At 44.2% G+C, this 27,159-nt stretch overlaps 1 protein-coding gene across 1 annotated transcript in view; it reads left to right on the forward strand.

The window, feature by feature from the left end:
• The window catches only part of nmnat2 (nicotinamide nucleotide adenylyltransferase 2), a 425,329-nt gene that overhangs the window by 169,295 nt on the left and 228,875 nt on the right, over positions 1-27,159 (forward strand). The window contains exon 3 of the mRNA XM_070887134.1: positions 12,272-12,339. Within this exon, the coding sequence (XP_070743235.1) occupies positions 12,272-12,339 (68 nt within the window). The remainder of the gene's footprint in view (positions 1-12,271; positions 12,340-27,159) is intronic.

Below are 27,159 nucleotides of genomic sequence, written 5' to 3' on the forward strand. Positions count from 1 at the left end.
GTGATCACACTGCTGGGAGTGTACTATAGACCCCCACAGTCAGAGGGAGATAGAAGAGCAAATATGAAGGCATATTTATGAGAAGTACAAAAACTATCGGGCAGTAATAGTAGGGAATTTCAACTACCCTATTATTAACTGAGATAAAATTAGAGTGAAATGTATAGAAAGTGCGGAATTCTTAAAATGCATTCAGGAGAACTTTTTTACCCATTATATAGCAAGCCCTACAACGGAGGGGATTGTTCTGGACTTAATTTTAGGGAATGAAGCTGGGCAGGTGGAAGGGGCATCAGTGGGAGACCATTTTGATGCTAGTGATCATAATTCAGTTAGATTGAGGGTAGTTATGGAAAAGGACAAAGATAGACCAAGAATAAAAGTTTTCAATTGGAAGAAAGCCAATTTTACTAAGCTGAGATGTGATTTAGCCAAAGTGAACTGGAAACAGCTACTTAAAGGTGAATCAGTGTCGGAGCAGTTGGAGGCATTTAAGGAAGAGTTCTGGAGGGTTCAGAGCAAGTATGTTCCCTTAAAGAAAAAGGGTGGGACTAATAAATCTAGAGCCTCCTGGTTGTCAAGGGACATGCAGGGTAGGATAAAGAAGAAAATGGAAGCTCATGCAAAATTAAAGCACATAGGATTGGGGGTAATGTACTGTCTTGGATTGAAAATTGTTTAACTGACAGGAAATAGAGAGTAGGAATAAACGGGTCTTTTTCAGGGTGGCGAGCAGTGACTAGTTGGGGACATCTCCACTGACACCTGGGAGTCCTTGGCCAAAGACAGCCCTAAGTGGAGAAAGTGCATCCAGGAGGGCGCTGAGCTCCTCAAGTCTCGTCACCGAGAGCATGCAGAAATCAAGCGCGGGCAGCGGAAAGAGCGTGCGGCAAACCAGTCCCACCCACCCCTTCCCTCAATGACTATTTGTCCCACCTGTGACAGAGACTGTGGTTTTCGTATTGGACTGTACAGCCACCTAAGAACTCATGTTAAAAGTGGAAGAAAGTCTTCCTCGATTCCGAGGGACTGCCTATGATGATGACCACAGGGATCAGTGCTTGGGCCCCAGCTATTAACAATATATATAATGATTTGGATGAGGGAACCAAATGTAATATTTCCAAGTTTGCTGACGACACAAAAGTGTTGTGTCATCCCACAAAACTAGGTGGGATTGTGAGTTGTGAGGAAGATGCAAAGACGCTGCAAGGCGATTTAGATAGGTTGAGTGAGTGGGAAAACACATGGCAGATGCAGTATAATGTGGATAAATGTGAAGTTATCCACTTTGGTAGGAAAAACATAAGGACAAAGTATTATTTAAATGGTGATGGCTCGGGAAGTGTCGATGTACAGAGGGACCTGAGTGTTCTTGGACACCAGTCATTGAAAGCAAACATGCAGGTGCAGCAAGCAGTTAGGAAGGCAAATGGTATATTGGCCTTCATTGCAAGAGGATTTGAGTACAGGAGCAAGGATATCGTACTACATTATACAGGGCCTTGGTGAGGCTGCAGTTTTGTGTGCAGTTTTGGTCTTCTTACCTAAGAAAGGATATACTTTCCATAGAGGGAGTGCAGCGAAGGCTCACCAGACTGATTCCTGGGATGGCAGGACTGGCGTATGAGGAGAGATTGGATCGACTAGACCTGTATTCACTAGAGTTTAGAAGAATGAGAGGGGATCTCATTGAAATGTATAAAATTCTGACGGCATTGGATAGACTGGATGCGGGGAGGATGTTTCCCCGGGCTGGGAAGTCTAGAACAAGGGGTCACAGTCTCAGGATACGGGGTAGGAAATTTAGGACCGAGATGAGAAGAAATGTTTTCATTCAGAGAGTGGTGAACCTATGGAATTCTCTACCACAGAAGGCTGTGGAGGCCAAGTCACTGAATATATTTAAGTGGGAGATAGATAGATTTCTAGACACAAAGGACATCAAGGAGAAAAGCAGGAATATGGGGCCCAAGTTTCCACATGATTTGCGCCTGATTTTTAGGAGCAACTGGTGGAGAACGGACTATTTTAGAAATCGCAATTCTCCACATTTTATTTTCTGCAGTTCTAGTCAGGTAGAACAGTTCCACTTTGGAACAGAACTTTTTCTTCAAAAGGGGGCGTGTCCGGCCACTGACGCCTGATTTCAAAGTTTCCACAGTGAAAACGTACTCCAAACTAACTTAGAATGGAGCAAGTGAAGATTTTTGTAGAACTGAAAAAACCTGTTCTACACATTAAAAAATCAGGCGCAGGTTACAAATTAGGCGTCCAGAACGAGGTGGTGGGGGAGGGGGGGGGAAGTCATTAAATTCTACAATAAATCCTTATTTATACTTCTACAAATATTATACAAATAAATCCAACCTGAATAAACATTTATAAGCCAAGAAAAGATTAAATAAACCATCTTCCTACCTGTGTGAAAGTGCTTCAGCCAGGGAGAATTCTGCAGCCGTTCGTTCCCACGGAGCGGGGGGGGAGGGGAGGAGGAGACAGCCGTTCGTTCCCACGGAGCGGGGGGGGGGGGGCGGGAAGGAGACAGTGAGAAGGCTGCAAGAAGTCTCAGTGCTGATGTGCTGATGGCAATGTGCTTTTATTAAAACATTTTCAAAAATTAAACAGCTACAAAGAACTACAAAAATGGCCGAGTGCCAATGTTTCCTTCACACTGCGCGAACGCTCCAACGCGCACACGCAGCATTGCCGGCAGGAAAAAAACTAATTTAAATGGTACCCGCCCCCTCCCACTTACAAAATCGGCGCGAGTATAGGCTCCGCCCCCCTGGGCGCCACGCCAAACAGACAAGGAGCTGCAAAGGGCTCCAGAATCGCGCGTTTTTTTTCCGGCGCCGTTTTAGGCGCGAAAAACGGGCGCCCAGCTCGGAGGGGCGCCCGTTTTTTATCGTGTGGAAACTTGGGCCCATGGTGTTGAGATAGAGAATCAGCCATGATCATATTGAATGGCAGTGCAGACTCGAAGGGCCGAATGGCCTACTACTGCTCCTATTTTCTGTGTTTCTATACCGAGGCCTCAATACTGCAGAAACTCTAGAGGATGAAATGTATCCCAGGCTGTTAAGAGAAGCAAAAGAGGAAATAGCAGAGGATCTGACCATCATTATCCAATCCTCTCCTCTCTGGCTACAGGTATGGTACTGGAGGACTGCTAACGTGGTACCTTTATTTAGAGAGGAATAGACCGAGCAATTACTGGCCGGTCAGTCTAGCCTCGGTGGTGGGAAAATTATTGGAAAATATTCTGAGGAACAGGATAAATCTTCATTTAGAAAGACATGAATTAATCAAGGACAGTCAGCATGGATTTGTTATGGGAAGGTTGTGGCTGACTAACTTGATTGAATTTTTTGAGGAGGTCGATGAAGGTAGTGCATTTGAAGTAGTGTATATGGATTTTAGCAAGGCTTTTGATAAGGACCCACATGGCAGACTGGTCATGAAAGTAAAAGCCCATGGGATCCAGGGCAAAGTGGCAAGTTGGATCCAAAATTGACTCAGAGGCAGGAAGCAAAGGGTAATGGTTGATGGATGTTTTTGTGACTGGAAGGCTGTTTCCAGTGGGGTTCCGCAGGGCTCAGTACTAGGTCCATTGCTTTTTGTGGTATATATCAATGATTTAGACTTGAATGTAGGGGTATGATTAAGAAATTTGCAGATGATACTAAAATTGTCTGTGTGGTTGATAATGAAGAAGAAAGCTGTAGAATGCAGGAAGACATCAATCAACTGGTCAAGTGGGCAGAACAGTAGGATTCCGGAAAAGTATGGGGTTATGCATTTAGGGAGGGCTAACAAGGCAAGGGAATACACATTCAATGGTAGGTCACTGAAAAGTGTAGAGGAACAAAGGGACCTTGGAGTGCATGTCCACAGATCCCTGAAGGTAACAGGCCAGGTGGATAAAGTGGTTAAGAAGGCATACACGATACTTGCCTTTATTAGCCGAGGCATAGAATGCAAGAGCAGGGAGGTTATGCTTGAACTGTACAAAACACTAGTTCGGCCACAGCTAGAGTACTGCGTGCCGTTCTAGTCACCACATTACAGGAAAGATGTGATTGCACTAGAGAGAGTACAGAGGAGATTTACGAGGATGTTGCCTCGAGTGGAGAATTTTAGCTATGAGGATAAATTGGATAGGCTGGGTTTGTTTTCTTTGGAACAGAGGAGGCTGAGGGGAGACCTGATTGAGGTGGATACAATTATGAGGGGCCTGGATAGAGTTGACCTGTTTCCCTTAGCAGAATGGTCAACAACCAGGGGGCATATATTTAAAATAATTGGTAGAAGGTTTAGAGAGGATTTGAGGGGAAGTTTCTTCACGCAGAGGGTGGTGGGGGTCTGGAACTCACTGCCAGAAAGGGTGGAAGAGGCAGAAACGCTCACCACATTTAAAAAGCGCTTGGATGTGCACCTGAAGTGCCGTAACCTGCAGGGCTACGGACCAAGAGCTGGAAAGTGGGATTAGGCTGGAATGCTCTTTGTTGGCCGGCGAGGACATGATTGGCCAAAATGGTCTCTTTCTGTGCTCTAAATTTCTATGGGCGCGACTTTCCCCTTTATTGTCATCGGTTTTCATGGCAGTGCAGCTCTTTTTCGGTGAAAAACCGCCCGGCGAAAGTTTCCTCTTTATTTTTTAAAGAGTTCCGCCGACATTTTCAAAATATTGCCAGAAAGCAAACCGCCCACGTGCATCTGCGTGCACCGCCGAGAAAACCATCAGAATCGAAGTTTTGCCTCAATGGGGACCCATCGACACCGCCGAGGAAACCGCGCACAAAAAGCTGCCTGAAACCGGGCAGTAAGTGAGTACCCTGCAAAGAAAGGTAAGTTATTTATAATTATTTTTAAAATTCTATAATGACGATTATGTTAAAAAGGATCTTGAGAATGTTTTCTAACTTTTTATTTTTTGTTTAATTGAAAAAATGTTTTTTGAGTTTGCCCCCTCCCTAGGTCCAACCGTAGCCTAGGTCTAACTTTTGAGTACTTACCGTCCATTCCAGTAAGAACGACCCATTTTACCTAGTTTTGCCTTTAACTGCCGAGAATCTTGGTGTAAGATCCATTTTCTCGCCGAGCGGTATTTTTTTTACCTTTTTTATGGAAATTTTCACCAGCGTTATTTGAAAAATCTTAGCGGTCTTTCTGGGCGGCAATCAGGCAGTGGGGGGCTTCAGGGAAAGTCTAGCCCCAAGATTCTAAGATAGCCAGAGCATTGTGACTTGCTCTGTAATATAACCAGTGCACTGTGAGCTGTCCTGCACTATAACCAGTGCATTGTGACTGGCTCTGTACTGGATGAGAAGAAATTTTCTCCAATTGAATATCGGGAAGACTGTTTATCTCCTATTGAATATTGGTAACATTGTTTTCAGTCCCCGCCACAAACTCCATTCCCTAGCCACTGACTCCAGCCCTCCTCTCAACTCCTGTCTAAGGCTGAACTAGACTGTTTGCAACCTTGGTATTATATTTGACCCTAAAATGAGCTTTCGACCACATAGCCGTGGCATAACTAACACCGCCTATTTCCACCTCTGTAACATTCAACCCGTCCCCGCCCTTGCTCACTCATCTGCTGTTGAAATCCTCATCCATGCCTTGGTTACATCTAGACTTGACCATTCCAAAGCACTCCTGGCTGGCCTCCCACATTCTATCCTACGTAAACTAGAGAGGATCCAAAACTCGTCTGCCTGTGTCCTAACTCGCACCAAGTCCCGCTCACCCATCACACCTGTGCTTCCGGTTAAACAATGCCACAATTTCAAAATTCTCATCTTTATTTTCAAATCCTTCCATGGCCTCACCCCTCCCTATCTCTGTAATCTCCTCCAGCCCCACAAACCGCCACCGCCCCCCCCCCCCCCCCCCACCGAGATGTCTGTGCTCCTCTTATTCTGTCCTCCTGAGCATCCCTGATTATAATCGTTCAACCATCGGTGGACGTGCCTTCAGCTGCCTGGGCGCCAAGCTCTGGAACTCCCTGCCTAAACCTCTACGCCTCTCTAACTCTTTTTCCTCCTTCAAGACGCTCCTTAAAACATACCTCTTTGACCAAGCTTTTGGACACTTGCGCTAATTTTTACTTCTGCGGTTCGGTGTCAAATTTTTAGCGCATAATACTCCTGTGAAGTACCTTGGGATGTTTCACTACGTTAAAGATGCTATATAAATACAAGTTGTTGTTGTTATAACCAGTGCACTGTGAGCTGCTCTGTACTATAACCAGTGCACTGACCTGCTCTGTACCAAAACCAGTGCACTGTGAGCTGCTCTGTACTATAACCAGTGCACTGTGACCTGCTCTGTACTATAACCAGTGCACTGTGAGCTGCTCTGTACTATAACCAGTGCACTGTGAGCTGCTCTGTACTATAACCAGTACATTGTGACCTGCTCTGTATTATAACCAGTGCACTGTGAGCTGCTCTGTACTATAACCAGTACATTGTGACCTGCTCTGTACTATAATCAGTACATTGTGACCTGCTCTGTACTATAACCAGTGCACTGTGACCTGCTCTGCACTATAACCAGTGCATTGTGACCTGCTCTGTACTATAACCAGTGCACTGTGACCTGCTCTGTACCATAACCTGTACATTGTGAGCTGCTCTGTCCTATAACCAGTGCACTGTGAGCTGCTCTGTACTATAACCAGTGCCGTGTGAGCTGCTTTGTACTATAACCAATGCATTGTGACCTCTGTATAGGCGGTAAAGCACTTTGGGACGTCCGGTAGTCGTGAAAGGCACTATATAAATGCAAGTCTTTCTTTGTTTAAACCAAGCAGATAATTTTCACTTTAGATGTGAGCGGAAAACTGGTGGTTGCGTATCTATTCTCCTTTATTGTCTCCGCCCACTTTTTCTTTCCATTGACTTCATGTATTGTGTAATCATGTATTGTCACCTGTTCTATACTATAACTATTGTAACTTGCACTGAACAAAAAAAGGGCACTTGTTTGGAATGTTTGGAGTGTCCCCCAAATCAGGGGGCACTTGAGTTAATGTTTATTTTCTCCAATCAAAAGAGTTGTGACTTGCACTGCACTATAACTAATGCATTGTAACCTGTACTATATTATAATCATTGCAATAGAGCATGTCTTTAGCGTACTGGTAGCATTCCTGCCTCTTAGTCAGAAGGTGCAGGGTTTGAATCTCGCTGCAGGCAGTCTTGGAGATTGGCGACTCTGAATTCTGGGTCGACATCCAGTGCATGATACTGGTGGCCTCACTTCATCCTATGGTTTGTGGGAGCCCATAAACCGGTCCCACTTTATGGGACTAACCACTATTGGCTGGATAAAGATGGTTCTGGCCATGGAGAAAGCGTTTGCATCATAGCCTGTCACATTGTTAATCAACCTTCCACGACTTCACACTGTTCTCCAAAGAAGAGTCTGAAGATATGAAAACATTGTATTGTACTATAACTGTTGTGTGTGCAATAACTCAGTAGACTCAATACTGGAAAATCCGAACAGGTACAAACCTGGCTCTACTTTATTAGGGCCCAAAGTGAGTACATTACAAGATGGCTGGCCTTTTATACCTGGGCTGCGCACAGCCCAGTGACCTCCGACAATGGCGACACCTGGTGGCTAGTAAAACCAAGCATACATACATGACAATATCCTCCTTTAAGATATTAGTAACGGTCTTTTTACAAATTAAGACTGTCCGAGGCTTTCCGCTCCCGAGTTGAATGTCTCAGTTCAACTCCAGCCTTGGGCGAGCGTTCGGAGTCTGTTATGACTGGGGACTGGGTAGCAGATCTGATGGGAGTGGCAATGACCACGTCAGGGATTGAAAGTCCAGATTAATTGACCATGTCAGTAATTGAAAGTCCAGATTCATTGATGACAGCGGAGTCCTCTGATGACTGAGGGTAGGTTGGTTGGTCACTGATTGTGTCTTCCTCAGACTGTTCCGGTTCATCCGTGTGCCGCAGCTTTATCTGATCGACATGTCTGCCCATTTTTGAGCTTAACGATCAACACTCTGTTACCTCCTTGGCCGTAACAGTACCAGCGATCCATCTGGGACCTTGACCATAATTCAGTACATACACAGGATCATTGATAGAAATGTCACGTGACACAGTAGCGCAATCATGATACCCCTGCTGACTTTGACATCTGTATTCAACACGATTATTCAAGTCAGGGTGGACAAGAGAGAGCCTGGTCTTGAGACCTCTCTTCATCAATAGTTCAGCTGGGGAGACCCCGGTAAGCATATGGGATCTTGTCCTGTAACTAAGCAATATGCGTGACAAGCGAGTTTGCAGTGAACCTTGAGTTACACGTTTCATACTCTGATGGTTTGGATCGCATGCTCTGCTTATCCATTGGATGTAGGTTTGAATGGTGCTGACCTCACATGTTTGATACCATTGAGTTTCATGAACTCTTGAAACTCTTGACTGGTGAAGCAAGATCCGTTGTCGCTTACAACGATGTCAGGCAGACCATGCATAGCAAACATGACACGAAGGCTCTCAATGGTAGCTGTGGATGTGCTGGATGACATGATTATACACTCTATCCACTTGGAATAAGCATCCACCACAACTAAGAACATCTTTCCCAGGAAGGGACCTGCAAAGTCGATGTGGATCCTGGACCATGGTTTAGATGGCCACGACCACAGACTCAGCGGCGATTCCGCTGGTGCTTTACTAAGCTGCATGCAAGTGTTACACTGATGCACACATGATCCAGATCAGAGTCAATTCCAGGCCACCATACATGAGACCTGGCAATGGCTTTCATCATGACAATACCGGATGCGTGCTGTGTAGATCACGCACAAATTTCTCTCTGTCTTTCTTGGGCATAACAATACGATTACCCCACAGTATACAATCTGATTGGATGGATAGTTCGTCTTTGCGACATATGTAAGGTTTGGTCTCCTCACACATTTGCTTGGGTATGACAGACCAGTCACCACTAAGGATACAATGTTTCACAACCGATAATATCGGGTCCTGGCTGATCCAGGTCTTAACATGTTGGGCCGTGACAGGGGTTTCTTCACTTTCAAGAGCATCCATGACTAACAGTAGGTCTGCCGGTTGTGGCGTTTCCACCACAGGTGTGGGCAATGGCAGACAGCTCAATGCATCGGCTCAATTCTCAGTGCCAGGTCTCTGGCGAATGACATAATCATAGGCAGATAATGTCAGCGCCCACCTCTGGATGCGGGACGATGCTTTGGTATTGATACCTTTGTTTTCCGAAAACAATGAAATGAGTGGCTTGTGATCTGTTTCCAGTTCAAACCGAAGACCAAACAGGTTCTGATGCATCATTTTAACCCCATACACACAGGCAAGTGCTTTTTTCTCTAACATGCTGAAGGCTCTTTCCGCCTTTGACAAACTTTTTGAAGCATATGCAACAGGTTGTAATTTGCCCGACTCATTAATTTGTTGGAGCGTGCAACCAACTCCATATGACAAAACATCACAGGCCAATACTAGATGCTTACATGGATCATAATGTACCAGCAGCTTGTTAGAGCAAAGCAGATTAGCAGCTTTCTCAAAAGCTCTAACTTGAGATGCACCCCAAACCCAGTTGTCGCCTTTTCTTAGCAGCATGTACAGTGGCTCTAATAAGGTGCTCAATCTAGGTAAGAAATTACCGAAGTAGTTCAGTAGACCAAGGAACAAACACAACTCCGTCACATTCTGAGGCTTGGGTGCATTTTTGATGGCCTTGGTTTTCGAGTCCATAGGCCTGATACCATCAGCAGCAATTTTCCTCCCCAGGAATTCGACTTCCGGTGCCATGAAGACGCACTTTGAGCATTTCAGTCTGAGTCCCACTTTGACCAGCCAATGTAGAACCTCTTCCAGGTTGTTCAGATGCTCGGCGGAGTCACGACCTGTGATCAGGATGTCATCTTGGAACACGACGGTTCTGGGGACGGACTTCAGTAGACTCTCAATGTTCCTCTGAAATATTGCTGCAGCCGAGCAGATTTCCAAAATGGCACCTGTTGTAGATAAACAGTCCTTTATGAGTGTTGATGCACATAAGTTTCTTCGACATGTTGACCAGCTCCTGTGTCATGTAGGCCGACGTCAGATCCAGTTTTGTGAACGACATACCCCCAGCTAGCAGTGCAAACAGGTCATCAGCCTTCGGTAACGGGTATTGATCCTGTTTCGAAACTCGGTTGATCGTCACCTTGTAGTCTTCACAAATTCTGACCGTGCCATCATTTTTCAACACAGGAACAACGGGGCTGGCCCATTCGTTAAATTCGACCGGTGATATGATCCCTTCATGCTGGAGTCTGTCCAGTTCGATTTCGACCTTCTCTCTCATCATGTACAGAACTGCCCGAGCTTTATGATGGATGGGTCTTGCATCCGAGTCCACGTGAATCTGCACCTTGGCCCCCGTGAAATTGCCAATGCCTGGTTCAAACAGCGAGGGGAACTTGCTCAGCACTTGAGCACATGGAGTATCCTCCTCCAACGACAACGCTTTGATCTCGTTCCAGTTCCATTTGATTTTTTCTAACCAGTTCCTGCCGAACAGCGTTGTACCATTGCCTGGAACAATCCATAACGGTAAATCGTGAACCGCACCATCGTACGACACCTTACTGCACTGCCAATCACCGTTGTTGCAATTTAAGTTTATCTCGGGATTAAATCATGGCAGGGCAGATCGGACACATATTATGCTCCTCCTGTACTATGTGGGAAGTCAGGGACACTTCCGCTGTCCCTGACAACAACGTGTACAAGAAGTGCATCCACCTGCAGCTCCTGACGGACCGCATTGCGGCACTGAAGCTGCGGGTGGATTCACTCTGGAGCATGCATGATGCTGAGAATGACGTGAATAGCACGTTTAGTGAGTTGGTCTTACCGCAGATAAAGGGTACACAGCCAGATAGGGAATGGATGACCAACAGGAAGAGCAGTGCAAGGAAGGTAGTGCAGAGGTCCCCTGTGGTCATCCCCTGCAAAACAGATACACCGCTTTGAGTACTGTTGAGGGAGATGACTCATCAGGGGAGGGCAGCAGCAGCCAAGTTCATGGCACCGTGGGTGGCTCTGCTGCACAGGAGGGCAGGAAAAAGAGTGGGAGAGCTATAGTGATAGGGGCTTCAGTTGTAAGGGGAATAGATAGACGTTTCTGCGGCTGCAACCGAGACTCCAGGATGGTATGTTGCCTCCCTGGTGCAAGGGTCAAGGATGTCTCGGAGCGGGTGCAGGACATTCTGAAAAGGGAGGGTGAACAGCCAGTTGTCGTGGTTCATATAGGTACCAACGATATAGGTAAAAAAACGGGATGAGGTCCTACGAGACAAATTTAGGGAGCTAGGAGCTAAATTAAAAAGTAGGACCTCAAAAGTAGTAATCTCAGGATTGCTACCTTTGCCACGTGCTAGTCAGAGTAGGAATCGCAGGATAGCTCAGATGAATACATGGCTTAAGGAGTGGTGCACAAGGGAGGGATTCAAATTCCTGGGACATTGTAAACAGTTCTGGGGGAGGTGGAACCAGTACAAACCGGATGGATTGCACCTGGGCAGGACCGGAACCAATGTCCTAGGGGGAGTGTTTGCTAGTGCTGTTGGGGAGGAGTTATGGCAGGGGGATGGGAACCTATCCAGGGAGACAGAGGGAAGTAGAATGGAGGCAGAAGCAAAAGATAGAAAGAAGAATAGTAAAAGTGGAGTGCAGAGAAACCTAAGGCAAAAAGCAAAAAGAGCCACATTACACCAAAATTCTAAAGGGCCAAATTGTGTTAGAAAGACAAGCCTGAAGGCTCTGTGCCTCAATGCGAGAAGTATTCGGTATAAGGTGAACGAATTAACTGCGCAGATAGCAGTTAACATAGAAACATAGAAAATAGGTGCAGGAGTAGGCCATTCGGCCCTTCTAGCCTGCACCGCCATTCCATGAGTTCATGGCTGAACATGCAACTCCATTGAGAATGTGAATATAAGCCAAGTGTTCATGTTGCCCCTAATGAGGTGATTATTAGACAACCTTAAAAAAATTGTCTGAATTCAATTGGATACAGCTCAACTGAAACAAAATGAATATTAAGAACAGTTCTCGTATCCCTGTTATTTGTGTCCTTTATGCACCTCACAAAGCAGCCAGTTGTAATCAAGTCGTAAGGCATTTTTTTGCTGCCCATGAATTAATTCTTCAGATTATGTATCTCTTCATATTTAATTCTCTCTTATTAATTGCAGGGCCTTGTCTCCAGTCGACACCGCCTCACAATGTGCCAGCTGGCCGTTCAGTCATCTGATTGGATCAGGTAAATGGTTTCATTATCTCCTGCATATCTGTCTGTCTCCATGTTCCACACTCTCCCTTTCATCGGTTAGCTGATGCAAGTGGAGCTCAAGGTTTCATGAATTTGGAATATGAATAAGTGCTTGTAAGAGTTTCGACTATTAGCATTTTCAAACTGCACTTCCATTAAGGATTCAGTATATTTTTAACAGTAAGGTCGAAGGGAACATTAAAGTGAATGAAACATTTTACAAAAGAGCTTTCGGAATGAGTCCACCGATGAACGCGATGCGAGTAGGGTGGCTGTTGTATGTTCTCTTCCCTTCTGTCAGTTTATATTGGTACTACATTGTGCAGCCTGTCAGTGCACTTCATAAAATGTATAAGTAACTTTTAGCAGCAGTAGTTAGGTCGAGTCTGATTGACACCCAGTCCATGAAAATCTATGAAACTTGGTAAAGAGAGGTGCTGAAAATGTCACAATAAGGAACTGCACTGTTTGTGATAATTGAGAGACCAGATTCAGAAGAAACTTCTTCACCCAGAGAACGTTGAGAATTTGGAACACGTTACCACAGGGATTGGTTGAAGCAAATAGTATAGATGCATTTAAGAGAAGGCTAGATAAGTATATGAGGGAGAAGTGAATCGAGGGTTATGATAGCATTAGACGGGAGGAGGCTCGAGTGGAGCATAAACCCTGGCATGGACTGGTTGGGCCGAATGCCTGTTTCTGTGCTGTATATTCTATATAATCCTACACAAGATTGCTGATTTAGTTTAATTCACACTGGAAGCAATACAAGAGCATTACTTCATGAATTATTGTTCAAGAAATTTAAGAACACCCCCAAGTTAATAAATTATTAAATAACCCTGATGTTGATTAAACGCTGAAGATGACGACCATGGGAGCAGTTTATTATTACTGGATACACAGTCTTCTACTTTTAGTACATAACATGTTTCAATTTAAACAATTGCTTGACAAAAACCTACACTCATTTTTCTGTTGGGAGGTGAAGCTGTAGTATTGGGGGGCTATAGTGTCCTTCGTGTGTGCAATGTTATAATGCAGCTCCCACAGTCGATAGAACTTGATTACGTTGCCTGATGACTTAATTGCTGGTGTGTGTAGAGGTGAATGTGAGTTGCTAAATGAAGGTAGATGCTGATTGGTGTGTGAGGTCATAGTAAATATGTGCTGCGCTGCAAATTTAATTGCCGACTAGTAAAATCTTAACATTTGCATTCTCTCTGTCACAATTGAGACATGTGCATGCTAACACACGCGTATATACATATATATCACCACCTTTATTCAGATCACGTGTTGGAATTTCTTTGGTGTGATTGTCTTATAATTACATCACCTTATATCGCCTAACATAACTAAGGAACACCAGCGGTAAATCAAAGCAGGCTGGGATTTTTCTCACCAGCCTAATTGCTGACAGATGTGTTGTGGCTTTCTGGCCGCCTGAGCTACTCAGCGTTCACTCTGGTGAGTCAGGGCCATATTCTTGGTGGACTCCCTGTGGTTGTGTTGCCTACACTTTGGAGCTTGGCACTTGGGGGAGAAGAGGATAATTGCGGCTGTAGGCATCAGATACTTGCAGCAGCTTAAAGAGTCAGACAGCCTCCTCGAATCAAAATATGTTTGTGCCTCCGATTAATTATTTGAAAATCTGCTGCTGCGGAATTGTCAATCCTACATTGTTTCAGTGATTGCTGTGGCCAAATAAATGTTTTAATGGGTTATGCATTGCCTAAACCAGGCTGGGTGCCTGTTATGTACAGGTGCAGTTAATATCTAGTATTGCTGAAGTGGTAATGACATAATGCGATGTGTGGGCAATGACCTAGTTTAAAGTTCATGAAATTTATCAAAAGCACCAGTTGAAAGGCGATTTGGCAACTCTTGATTATCCACCGGTGGAACTGGATCCCGGAAGAGAATCAGACTGGAAACACTCCCCACCCCGCGAAGGGAAGACAAACAGCTGGGTTTTTGTGGGCAGGGCATGTAGGCACCAGAGATGCGCTCATAGTGATACTTGCTCCCACCTGGCCCAATACTAATTAGCTGCTCTCCCACTGACACTGTAACTGACAGTGGGGTCAGTGCTGGAGAATACTAGTGGGGCCGCTCCTGGTGTAATTACCATGATTACATTACACAAATTTTTGGCCACTATGATTTCTATGTGTATTACTTTATCTGTAAAGGCAGAATTTTCAGTTTGCAGGATTTCGGGTGCTGCTTACAGAAATACTAATTAAAGTGTTTACACAACGGAAAGTGTTGTGTGAAAACATTCCAGCTTTAATGTGCGTGTGTAAAATGTTCTTGTGTGCTATTTCAACACAGTTATTAACTCATCTCAGAATGTACATCACTTAACACAGAAAGGCATTTGTCAAATGTGTCAACCATTGTATTACCAGACAACCTCTGAAGTTTACAAAATCTTTTTGTTATATTGAGTATCCCCTGTCCCCAGATGTTAGTTGAGTGCCACAGAGGAGCAAAATAAAAGCTGGTGTAAAAATGTCAAACTTCCAGTCAGAAGACCAAAGGATGCCAGTAATTCCACCACCACATCCCAGAGTGCTGTGTCTACTTTTGGCATTAAGCAATTAGCACAGAAAACTCCCAAATTCGCCAGCTGACTGTTCCAGGAAGAAATTCAAAGCCTTTAATATTACAATAACCATTATTATTGCTGCCAGTTACTGAGAGGGTGAATAATTTGAACAATCAGGACACTGGATACATGGAAGTCACTGTTTATCTTGTCTTTAATTGCTTGGGACACCAAATTCAACTTAGAAAAATAATTGCAAGTCAGATAATTGAACATGTGTGACAGTTACTTAATTGGACTTGTAAAATAATTAACTACTCAGTCCTTTACACACTTCCTCATTCCAGTTTGCTGAGAGTCAGACACTGTATGACTAATCTAAATCCACATTGTCTGCTATGGGTGCTGCTGCAGCTTAAAAATAATGCAGATGAATAATTCTATGCAGTATTGGAAGAAACTCGAGCTTGTGCGCTTCTTGTATCGCTCGAGCTTGATACCCTATTACTGCTGGCAACTGTGGAGTTGAACTGATAAATTAGATGTAATATAACTCTTACCAGCAATATCTGTCCTGCAAGCTAAGCAAATGCTAACAATTGTGTGCTCACAACTCATGATGATGTTTATTTACTAGTTTGTTACTGTGAACAAAGTCTCTGGTTTCACTTAGAAATGTAAAAACAGCCAGACGTTTTAACATCCACGTTAGCAGCAAGTGGCAGGAAGTTATTGTGAGAAATCACAGAAGGAAAGTCATTCAGCAGAATGTCATTGCTCTGTATTGTAAAAGCATAGCTCTGTCTAAACGAGTTTCAAGGACCCCAGCAAGATGTCGTCTCTAATTATGCTGACCGTTCTGCTGCTTTGCAACAGTAATCCCATTGTATTTGATTTGAAAGACGCACTGTCTGTACTGCCTAGCACCCTTTGTGTCTGGCCAGATTTGGTGACTTGTTGCAGATGGTGCTCGGGTGACCCCAGAAGAGAAAGGATCATCATTTTTGTTTGAAAGTACTAAAACCATAGTGCAAAGATTTTCTTGATGCAATAGATGCTGTAAATCATAAATAGCATGTTTATGATTGTCTCTGTGTGCCAGATGTAATGCAGTCAGTCCCTTGATGGCCTTGTGTATACATTTTCATGTGGAAGCATTAATGACAGGTTTCAAATCATGCCAGAAGTAAAGAAAGAGCTTACTCTTTTGTTGCGCCTCCTCACATCCGCAGGTTGGGCCAAAGATCTTTTCAGTCAATGAATTACTTTTGAAGTGTAGTCACTTGTGATATAGGCAGACATGGCAATCAATTTGCTCACAGCAGGGTCCCAACAACTGCATGAAATGAATGACTGGACAATCTTTTTATGGTGGTGATGGCTGAGGGAAGCATATCAGTCAGGGCTCTTTGTTGAATAATACTTGTTACATCCACCTGAACAGGCAGACAGGGCCTCAGTGCAACATCTAATCCAAAAGTCAACACTTCCAACAATTCAGCATTGCGATGAAGTGTTCGACTCGATTATGTGCTCAGGTGCTAGATTGGGGCTTAAAGCCACAGCCCTCTGATTCCGAGGCAAGAATACTACCAACTCAGTGAAGCTGAGATGCAAGAACATAGGAAATAGGAGCAGGAGTAGGTCATACGGCCCATCGAGCCTGCTCCGCCATTCAATAAGAAGGTGGTTGAACACGTACATCAACTCCACTTTCCCGCCCTATCCTCGTATCTCTTGATTCCCTTAGTGGTTAAAAATCTATTGATCTCAGTCCTCATACATAGTCCAAATCATCCAATCAAATCATTCAATAGTCACATCATACCTGACAGGTTAAGCTAAGCCTTCAGATTAATCCAGACTCCAATCAAAACCCCAACCTAAGGTTTGCATCTACTATTTTTTGTTGAAGGTTTTAATTTTAAGCAGTGAATGAAAATTCACCACAACAGGGAAACGGACTTGGAAGAGCTCGAGAGCCTGATAGTTTGAAGGAGCTGCATTTACATTAGTAGATAGTCATTAACCCAGGATTAAATCAATAACTGCATTTTTGAAGAGTACTTTGCATAAAACATACTCCCACTAGACTTTCCTTCCCTTTTAAGTTATTTTATATTTACTGAAACTAATCTGATTAGATAGCAGAACCCCAAAAATTATATTCCATATTAATTGGAGTATATACCATATGGAAAACCTGTCAAAACTTGTTTTAAATCGTGTTATTTAAATCATGTTTTGTACAGAGTCTGGCAGTTTAGACACCATAAAGAGATGTGTCATAAGTTCATCAATGAATTGAAATAATCATTAACTCATTGCAGGTATATCCAGTCTGCTTATCTGAGATTGAATCAATTATTTCCTGAGTAATTGGATGATGCAATGGCTTAGCAGACTAGCCTTTCATCTCTGGCACTCGCATGTGAATCCAAACTGATGGGTTTAAAGTCACTTCTCTCAACTGGCTGAGATGGATCTAGTGATCTATGCATCTTAGAAGGTGATTAAGACTGATAAGTGCTTTAAAGAGGAGCTGGGCAGAAATTTGGTAAGACACTCAATTAATGGATTCTACGGTGGACTTGAAAGATCCCATGGCACTTTTCAAAGAGGAGCAGGAGAGTTTTCGCTGTGTCCTGGCCACCATTTATTCCCCAATCGGCATCCGTAAAACAGATTATTTGGTCATTTATCATTTATCTCATTGCTGGTTGTGGAACCTTGCTGTGCGATAATCGGCTGCTGCGCTTTCCTACATTTCAATAGTTGCTTTATTGAGTCTGAACTACTTTTGGACGTCCGAAGGTTGTGAAAAGCACTAGTTCTTTCTTTCATTAGTTGTGAACTGTGTATTTTGTTTTTGAATTTTGTGGCTGGCAGATGGACTGAAAAGGTCTTTTTTGGTCTCGTACTTTGCAGTGTTCATATGCTCCTGTGTAATCAGTTTGAACCCACTGTTCATAATATTGTAGAGTTTAACAGCTGGACTCTAGATATGAACAAATCATAGGAAGAGGAACATTTTTCTCATAAATTATTGTGGAACCAGCTTAACCACATCATTTTTTCTTTGGTATGGTTGGTAGTTATTCTGGTGACTGCTTGCACCTCCAGCTGCCTTTCCATAGCTCTCTGCCGACTAGGTACAATGTTTTGGAGCATATCCAGAGTTGTTGCAGTTATACCCAGAGTAATCATAATCTCCATATCCATTGTAAGCTGGATTTCTACAGCGATTGTTGTAACTAATATAACCTTGATTCCAGTAGCTGTTGTATCCCTGGATCCATTGCTACATGTTGGGAGACAGATTTTCATCGCCATACTGTTCTGACACTCATTGTGGTATTTTGTTTTCAGTGATGTACCCTGAAGAATTTAAGTTCTTTGTCTCAGCACGAGATGGTGAAACAGAAGCTTGATGAAAGTGGTCACTTTTTTTTCTGCAGTGTACAAATTCAATGACTGCAGCTATGCATCTTTCATGGTGAAAACAATAAGAGACAAGGCCCCCCAGAAACTACGCCATTGGGTGCTATACTACGAATGCTTAGAGTACTCCTCTGAAATTCTTTTACTGCATAATGTAAGGATCAAAAAGAAATGTAAGGGTAACTTTTCCTCTTGTGTGCTCCCAAAGTGGAACCCCGCCTGCACATTTTGGGAAATCAAGCACGTGCAGCCCACAATTTTCCACCAGGGGAAGTTTTGTAAAAGATAAAACATGTTGTAATCTGTGAATTATGGAATTAAGTTCGTAAAAATAGGGAAGTAAAAAAGTGCTACTTACTGTATTTACATGATGGAGGATACATTAGTGTAACTCTCATACTGATGATATTTTATTACACTCACACAATTTAAGCTTGGGGGCATCATTACCCTGCAATAGTGACACGTACCTTATTCCATCAATTCAGTTGGGCCATCACAAAATGATGAAATCTGAGGACTAAATTGCACCACATTATCTGGAGAATGTATTAGGTGCTTCAATACCGACACTAGAGGCATTTAGAACAAATTGACAGAACTACAGCTATATGCTGTTACTGGAAATCTGATAATAACCCTCCTATAGAGACACGGCTGGGTTTTGAGGATGAGTCTTAATTTATCATATCTGAATATCCATTGTTTAGAAAAGATAGTGGGTGGAGCATTTGTGGGGAACCAAGGAGCTAATAAGAATGAGGAACTTAAAGAAATTAATATCAGTAGAGAAAAAATACTTGAGAAATTAATGGGACTAAACGTCAACAAATCCTCATGACCTGACGGCCTACATCCCAGGGCTCTAAAAGAGGTGGCTGCAGAGATAATGGATGGATTGGTTTTGATCTGCCCAAATTCTCTAGATTGTAGAATGGTCCCAGCGGATTGGTAAGTAGCAAATATAACCCCGCTATTCAAGATAGGAGGGAGAGAGAGAAAATGGGAAACTACAGGCCAGTTAGCCCGACATCAGTTGCCGGGAAAATGCTGGAATCTATTATTAAGGAAGTGGAAATGGGGCACTTAAAAATCATAACATGATTAGGTAGAGCCAACATGGTTTTATGAAAGGGAAATCATGTTTAACAAATTTCTTAGAGTTTTTTTGAGGATGGAGATAAAGGGGAACCAAAGGATGGAGGATGAGGCTGGGCAATTAATGATGGAGAACAGGGAAATGGCAAAGACGTTGAACAAATATTTTGCATCGGTCTTCACGGTAGAAGAAACTAAAAACATTCCAATAGTAGATAATCAAGGGGCTATAGAGAGGGAGGAACTTAATACAATCACTATCACTAATGAAGTAGTACTCGGTAAAATAATGGGACTAAAGGCAGACAAATCCCCTGGACCTGATGGCTTGTATCCCAGTGTCTTAACAGAAGTGGCTGCAGAGATAGTTGATGCATTGGTTGTAATCTACCAATATTCCCTGGCTTCTGGGGCGGTCCCAGCAGATTGGAAAACCACGAATGTAATGCCCCTATTTAAAAAAGGAGGCAGACAAAAAGCAGGAAACTATAGACCAGTTAGCCTAACATCTGTTATTGGGAAAATGCTGGAGTCCATTATTAAGGAAGCAGTAGCGGGACATTTGGAAAAGCATAATTCAATCAAGCAGAGTCAGCATGGTTTTATGAAAGGGAAATCATCTTTGACAAATTTGCTGGAGTTCTTTGAGGATGTAACGAGCAGGGTGGATAAGGGGGAACCAGTGGATGTGGTGTATTTGGATTTCCAGAAGGCATTCGATAAGGTGCCACATAAGAGGTTACCGCACAAGATAAAAGCTCACGAGGTTGGGGGTAATATATTAGCATGGATAGAGGTTTGGCTAACTAACAGAAAACAGAGAGTCGGGATAAATGGGTCATTTTCCGGTTGGCAAACGGTGACTAGTGGGGTGCCGCAGGGATTGGTGCTGGATCCTCAACTATTTACAATCTATATCAATGACTTGGATGAAGGGACCGAGTGTAATGTAGCCAAGTTTGCTGATGATACAAAGATGGGTGGGAAAGCAAATTATGAGGAGGACACAAAAAATCTGCAAAGCGATATAGACAGGCTAAGTGAGTGAGCAAAAATTTAGCAGGTGGAGTATAATGTGGGAAAATGTGAGGTTATCCACTTTGGCAGAAATAATAGAAAAGCAAATAATAATTTAAATGGATAAAAATTGCAAAGTGCTGCAGTACAGAGAGACTTGGGGGTCCTTGTTCATGAAACACAAACTGTTTGTATACAGGTATAGCAAGTAATCAGGAAGGCAAATAGAATGTTAGCCTTTATTACAAGGGAGATAGAGTATAAAAGCAGAGAAGTCCTGCTACAACTGTACAGGGTATTGGTGAGGCCACACCTGGAGTACTGCGTACAGTTTTGGTCTCCGTATTTAGGAATGATATACTTGCATTGGAGGCTGTTCAGAGAAGGTTCACTTGGTTGATTCTGGAGATGAGGAGGTTGACTTATAAGGATAGGTTGATAGGTTGGGCCTATACACATTGGAGTTCAGAAGAATGAGAGGTGATCTTATCGAAATGTATAAGATATTTCCACTCATAGGGGAAACTAAAACTAGGGGACATAATCTTAGAATAAGGAGTCGCCCATTTAAAACTGGGATGAGGAGAAATTTCTTCTCTCAGATGGTTGTAAATCTGTGGAATTCTCTGCCCCAGAGAGCTATGGAGGCTGGGTCATTAATTATATATAAGGCGGAGATAGACAGATTTTTGAGTGATAAGGGAGTAATGGGTTATGGGGAGCGGGCAATGAAGTGAAGCTGAGTCCATGATCATGAATATATTCCAGTGAGGAGGAAAGGGTGTAAGAAAAAAAAGATAGCCATCTGTGGCTAACTAAAGAAATAAAGGACGGTATCCAATTAAAAACAAGGGCATACAAAGTTGCCAAATCTAGTGGGAGAAGAGAAGATTGGGAAGCTTTTAAAAGCCAGCAAAGAATGACTAAAAAAATGATTAAGAAAGGGAAGATAGACTATGAAAATAAACTAGTACGAAATATAAAAACAGATAGCAAGAGTTTCTATAGGAATATAAAAAGGAAAAGAGTGGCTAAAGTAAAGGTTGGTCCTTTAGAGGATGAGACTGGGGAATTAATAATGGGGAACATGGAGATGGCAGAAACTCTGAACAAATATTTTGTATCAGTCTTTACGGTAGAGGACACTAACAATATTCCTACAGTGGATAGTCAAGGGGCTATGGGGGGGGGGGGGGCGGTGGTGGGGAGGAGGAACTTAACACAATCACAATCACTAAGGAGTGGTACTCAGTAAGATAATGGGACTAAAGGCAGATAAATCCCCTGGACCTGATGGCTTGCATCCTAGTGTCTTAAGAGAAGTAGCGGCAGGGATTGTGGATGCATTGGTTGTAATTTGCCAAAATTCCCTGGATTCTGGGGAGGTCCCAGCAGATTGGAAAACTGCAAATGTAATGCCCCTATTTAAAAAAAGAGGCAGACAAAAAGAAGGAAACTATAGACCAGTTAGCCTAACATCTGTCGTTGGGAAAATGTTGGAGTCCATTATTAAAGAAGCAGTAGCGGGACATTTGGAAAAGCAAACTTTGGTCAGGCAGAATCAGCATGGATTTATGAAGGGGAAGTCATGTTTGACAAATTTGCTGGAATTCTTTGAGGATGTAACGAACAGGGTGGATAAAAGGGAATCAGTGGATGTGGTGTATTTAGACTTCCAGAAGGCATTTGACAAGGTGCCAGGTAAAAGTTTACTGCACAAGATAAAAGTTCACGGGGTTGGGAGTAATATATTAGCATGGATAGAGGATTGCCTAACTAACAGAAAACAGAGAGTCGGGATAAATGGTTCATTCTCTGGTTGGCAATCAGTAACTAGTGGGGTGCCACAGGGATCAGTGCTGGGACGCCAGCTATTTACAATCTATATTAACGACTTGGAAAAAGGGACCGAGTGTAACGTAACCAAGTTTGCTGACAATACAAAGATGGGAGGAAAAGCAATGTGTGAAAAGGACACAAAAAAATCTGTAAAAGGACATAGACAGGCTAAGTGAGTGGGCAAAAATATGGCAGATGGAGTACAATGTTGGAAAGTTTGAGGTCATGCACTTTGGCAGAAACAAATCAAAGAGCAATTTATTATTTAAAAGGAGAAAAACTGCAAAGTGCTGCAGTACAGCGGGACCTGGGGGTACTTGTGCATGAAACACAAAAGGATAGTGTTGTGTATGGAGAAAGAGTCAGACTGAACACTGTAAGCTCAAAGTAAAGTGTGACCATAGTCTTTTATTGCAGGTCTCCAGAGTGCCTCTCCAACCTGTGAAGCCTTCTTAAATACCTATGCTCCCAAGCGATTATGGGATCCCTTGGGACTCCGGGGAATGAGCTCTCTGGTGCCTGTACAGAGTAAATACAAGTCCACATATATAACAACATTTCCCCCCCCCCCGCCCCGCCCCCCAAAGTCAATACTGTAACTATTTACAATGTGAGTCAATCTGGGGCCCTTCTTGCCCTGGTTGATCGTCTCGGTGTGAAAGCTGGTATTGTTGAATCATTTGTTGGGCCCTCGCTGGGCTGCTGTGCAGCTGGCCTTGCTGGGCTGCCTGGTGTGTTGGGCCCTGCAGGGCTGCTGTGGATGATGGGTTCTGCTTCATGGTCAACCATGGTGTCAGTTGCCATTGGTGTGTGTTTTGGGGGATCAAAAAAGGTAGGGTCCAAGGTGGATTGCTCAGAATAGTCTGTGAATCTGAGTTTGATTTGGTCCAAGTGATTCCGGTGAATGAGTCCTTTTGAATGTTTGACCCGAAACACCCTGCTCCCCTCTTTGGCCACGACAGTGCCGGGAAGCCACTTGGGACCTTGTCCATAATTTAATACAAATACAGGATCATTGATTTCAATCTCGCGTGACACATTTGCGCTATCATGGTATGCACTTTGTTGAAGTCACCTGCTCTCCACCTGTTCATGTAGATCAGGGTGAACTAACGAGAGCCTTGTCTTAAGTGCTCTTTTCAAGAGCAGTTCAGCATGTGGGATCCCAGTGAGTGAGTGTGGTCTCGTGCGGTAGCTAAGCAGGACTTGGGATAAGTGAGCCTTCAGTTACCCTCTTCAAGCCTTGCTTGATGGTTTGTACTGCTCTCTCTGCCTGACCATTGGACGATGGTTTAAATGGGGCAGATGTGACATGTTTGATCCTGTTACGAGTCATGAATTCTTTGAACTCAGCACTGGTAAAACATGGCCCGTTGTCGCTCACCAGGACATTGGGTAGGCCGTGTGTGGTAAACATGGCCCGCAGGCTTTCAGTAGTGGCAGCGGACGTGCTAGCCGACATTATCTCACATTCAATCCACTTGGAGTATGCGTCTACAACCACAAGGAACATTTTACCCAAGAACGGGCCTGCATAGTCAATATGTACCCTAGACCATGGTTTGGAGGGCCAAGACCATAAACTTAGCGGCGCCTCCCTGGGTGCATTGCTTAACTGCAAGCATGTATTACATCTGTGAACGCAGTACTCTAAGTCCGCATCGATACCGGGCCACCACACGTGGGATCTGGCTATCGCTTTCATCATTACGATGCCTGGGTGGGTACTGTGGAGGTAATTGATGAAAGTGTCTCTGCCCTTCTTGGGGATCACTACTCGATTGTCTCACAGAAGGCAGTCTGCTTGTATAGACATTTCATCTTTGCGCCGCTGGAACGGGTTTATCTCTTCCTGCATTTCCACTTGGACACTGGACCAGCTCCCGTGAAGCACACAGCTTTTGACTAGAGATAATAAGGGGTCCTGGCTTGTCCAGGTTTTGATCTGCTGGGCAGTGATGGGTGATTGCTCACTCTCAAATGCTTCCATAACCATAGCTAGATTTGCGGGCTGCGCCATTTCCACCCCGGTGGTGGGCAATGGCAGCCTACTGAGAGCATCGGCGCAGTTTTCTGTGCCTGGCCTGTGACGGATGACATAGTTGTATGCGGACAACGTGAGCACCCATCTCTGGATGCGGGCCAACGCGTTGCTATTTATCCCTTTACTCTTGGAAAACAGAGATGTAAGTGGCTTATGGTCAGTTTCCAATTCGAATTTTAGCCCAAACAGGTATTGATGCATTTTCTTTACCCCATAGACACACGCTAACGCTTCTTTTTCAATCATGCTGTAGGCTCTCTAAGCCTTAGACAGACTCCTGGATGCATAAGCAACCGTTTGCAGTTTCCCGAAATCATTAGCTTGTTGCAATACACACCCGACGCCATTTGATGATGCATCACATGCTAATACCAAATGCTTACATGGATCATACAACACAAGCAATTTGTTTGAGCATAACAATTTTCTTGCTACTACAAAAGAATTTTCTTGGCTTTTGCTCCAAACCCATTCGCCCCCTTTTCGTAGTAAGACATGTAGTGGTTCTAGCAGGGTGCTGAGACCCGGTAAGAAGTTACCAGAGTAGTTCAAGAGTCCCAGAAACGACCACAGCTCTGTCATGTTCTGTGGCCTCGGTGTGTTCTCGATTGCCTCCGTCTTCGAGTTGGTGGGCCTGATGCTGTCTGCTGCAATCCTCCTTCCCAAGAACTCCACTTCAGGCACCAGGAAAATGCACTTCAAGCGTTTTAACCTGAGCCCCATGCGGTTGGGTCAACTAAGAACCTCCTCCAAGTTCTGCAGGTGCTCGACTGTGTTCCGACCTGTGAACAAGATGTCGTCCTGGAAGACCACGGTTTGCGGGACCGACTTAAATAAACTTTCCATGTTTCTCTGGAATATCGCCACCGCTGATCGGATTCCTAACAGGCATCTGTTATAAATAAAAAGACCTTTGTGCGTGTTGATGCAGGTGAGGGACTTCCTGTGTCATGTAGGCTGAAGTCAGATCCAGCTTCATGAATGTCTTTCCTCCCGCCAGCGTTGCAAAGAGGTCGTCGGCTTTTGGTAGTGGGTATTGGTGCTGCAGGGAGAAACGATTGATAGATACTTTGTAATCGCCACAGATTCTGACTATGCCATCTCCCTTGAGGACTGGGACAATAGGACTGGCCCACTCGCTGAACTTGATCGGTGAAATGATGCCCTCTTGGTGCAGCCGGTCTAGCTCGATCTCTACCCTTTCTCTCATCATGTATGGTACTGCTCTCGCCTTGTGATGGATGGGTCGCGCCCCCGGAATTAGGTGGATCTGCACTTTTGCTCCTTCGAATTTCCCGATGCCTGGTTCGAACAGCGAAGGAAATTTGTTTCAGACCAGGGCACACGATGTGTTGTCAGCGGGCGATAATGCTCGGACGTCGTCCCAGTTCCAGCATATCTTTCTTAGCCAGCTCCTACCGAGCAGCGTGGGACCATCGCCGGTACCACCCAGAGTGGTAGCTTGTGCACCACTCTATCATAGGAGACCTTTACAGTAGCACTGCCGATTACGGGAATCAGTTCTTTAGCGTAAGTTCTTATTCTCGTGCGAACTGGAGTTATGACTGGCCTTGAGGCCTTGTTGCACCATAACCTTTCGAAAGTCTTTTTGCCCATGATGGATTGGCTCGCACCCGTGTCCAGCTCCATTGACACTGGGAGTCCATTTAGTTCAACATTCAGCATTATCGAGGGATAATTCATGGTGAATGTGTGCACCCCATATACCTCTGCTTCATCTATCTGAGGCTCTGGTTCGTCGTGATCCTCCGTGGATTTGTCCTCCTCTGCAACATGGTGGTTTGCAGGTTTAACAGCTTAGCAGCTCGCCTACACACTCGTTGGAGGTGTCCCATTGTTCCACAGCCCTTGCAAACGTATCCTTTGAATCAGCATGAATGGAAACGGTGATCACCCCCACAGCTTGATGGTGGACTCTGAGATATCTGCAGACATGTAGCTGCAGGTATGTGTGACCTGCCCTGTACGTTATGATTCGAAAAGAGCATCATTTTGTTCACAGTACTTGTAGCAGTACTTGTATGCTGAGAGATTTGCTTAGTATTGTCACTGCTGACAATGAACGCCTGGGCTATTGTTATGTCCTTACTCAAGGTTAGGGTCTCTACAGTCAGAAGCTTGTGAAGTATGGTTTCGGGGCCACTGCCAAGTACGAAAAAGTCTCTGAGCATGTGCTCCAAATGTCCTTTAAATTCGCAATGTCCTGCAAGGAGCCTCAGCTCGGCGACATAACTCGCCACTTCCTGGCCTTCAGACCTTTGGTAGGTACAGAACCGGTACCTCGCTATCAGAATGCTTTCCTTTGGGTTCAAATGCTCTCGGACCAGTGCACACAAATTGTCGTATGATTTCTCCGTGGGTTTCGCTGGAGTGAGCAGATTCTTCATGAGATCATACATTGGTGCCCCACAGACGGTGAGGAGGATCGCTCTATGTTTGGCAGCGCTCTCTTCCCCATCTAGCTCGTTGGCCACTAAGTATTGGTCGAGTCGCTCCACAAAAGTTTCCCAATCATCTCCCTCTGAAAATTTCTTCAGGATACCCACTGTTCTTTTGTATCTTTGGGTTTGCTATCTGTATCTCGTCGCCAGTTGTTGTGTATGGTGAAAGAGTCAGACTGGACACTGTGAGCTCAAAGTAAAGTGTGACCTTAGTCTTTTATTGCAGGTCTCCAGAGTGCCTCGCCAACCTGTGAAAATACCTGTTAAATACCTGTGCTCCCAAGGGATTATGGGATCCCTTGGGACTCTGGGGAATGAGCCCTCTGGTGGCTGTACAGAGTAAATACAAGTCC

Source organism: Pristiophorus japonicus, chromosome 8 (assembly GCF_044704955.1).
Source record: "Pristiophorus japonicus isolate sPriJap1 chromosome 8, sPriJap1.hap1, whole genome shotgun sequence".
Taxonomy (NCBI): Eukaryota; Metazoa; Chordata; class Chondrichthyes; family Pristiophoridae; genus Pristiophorus; species Pristiophorus japonicus.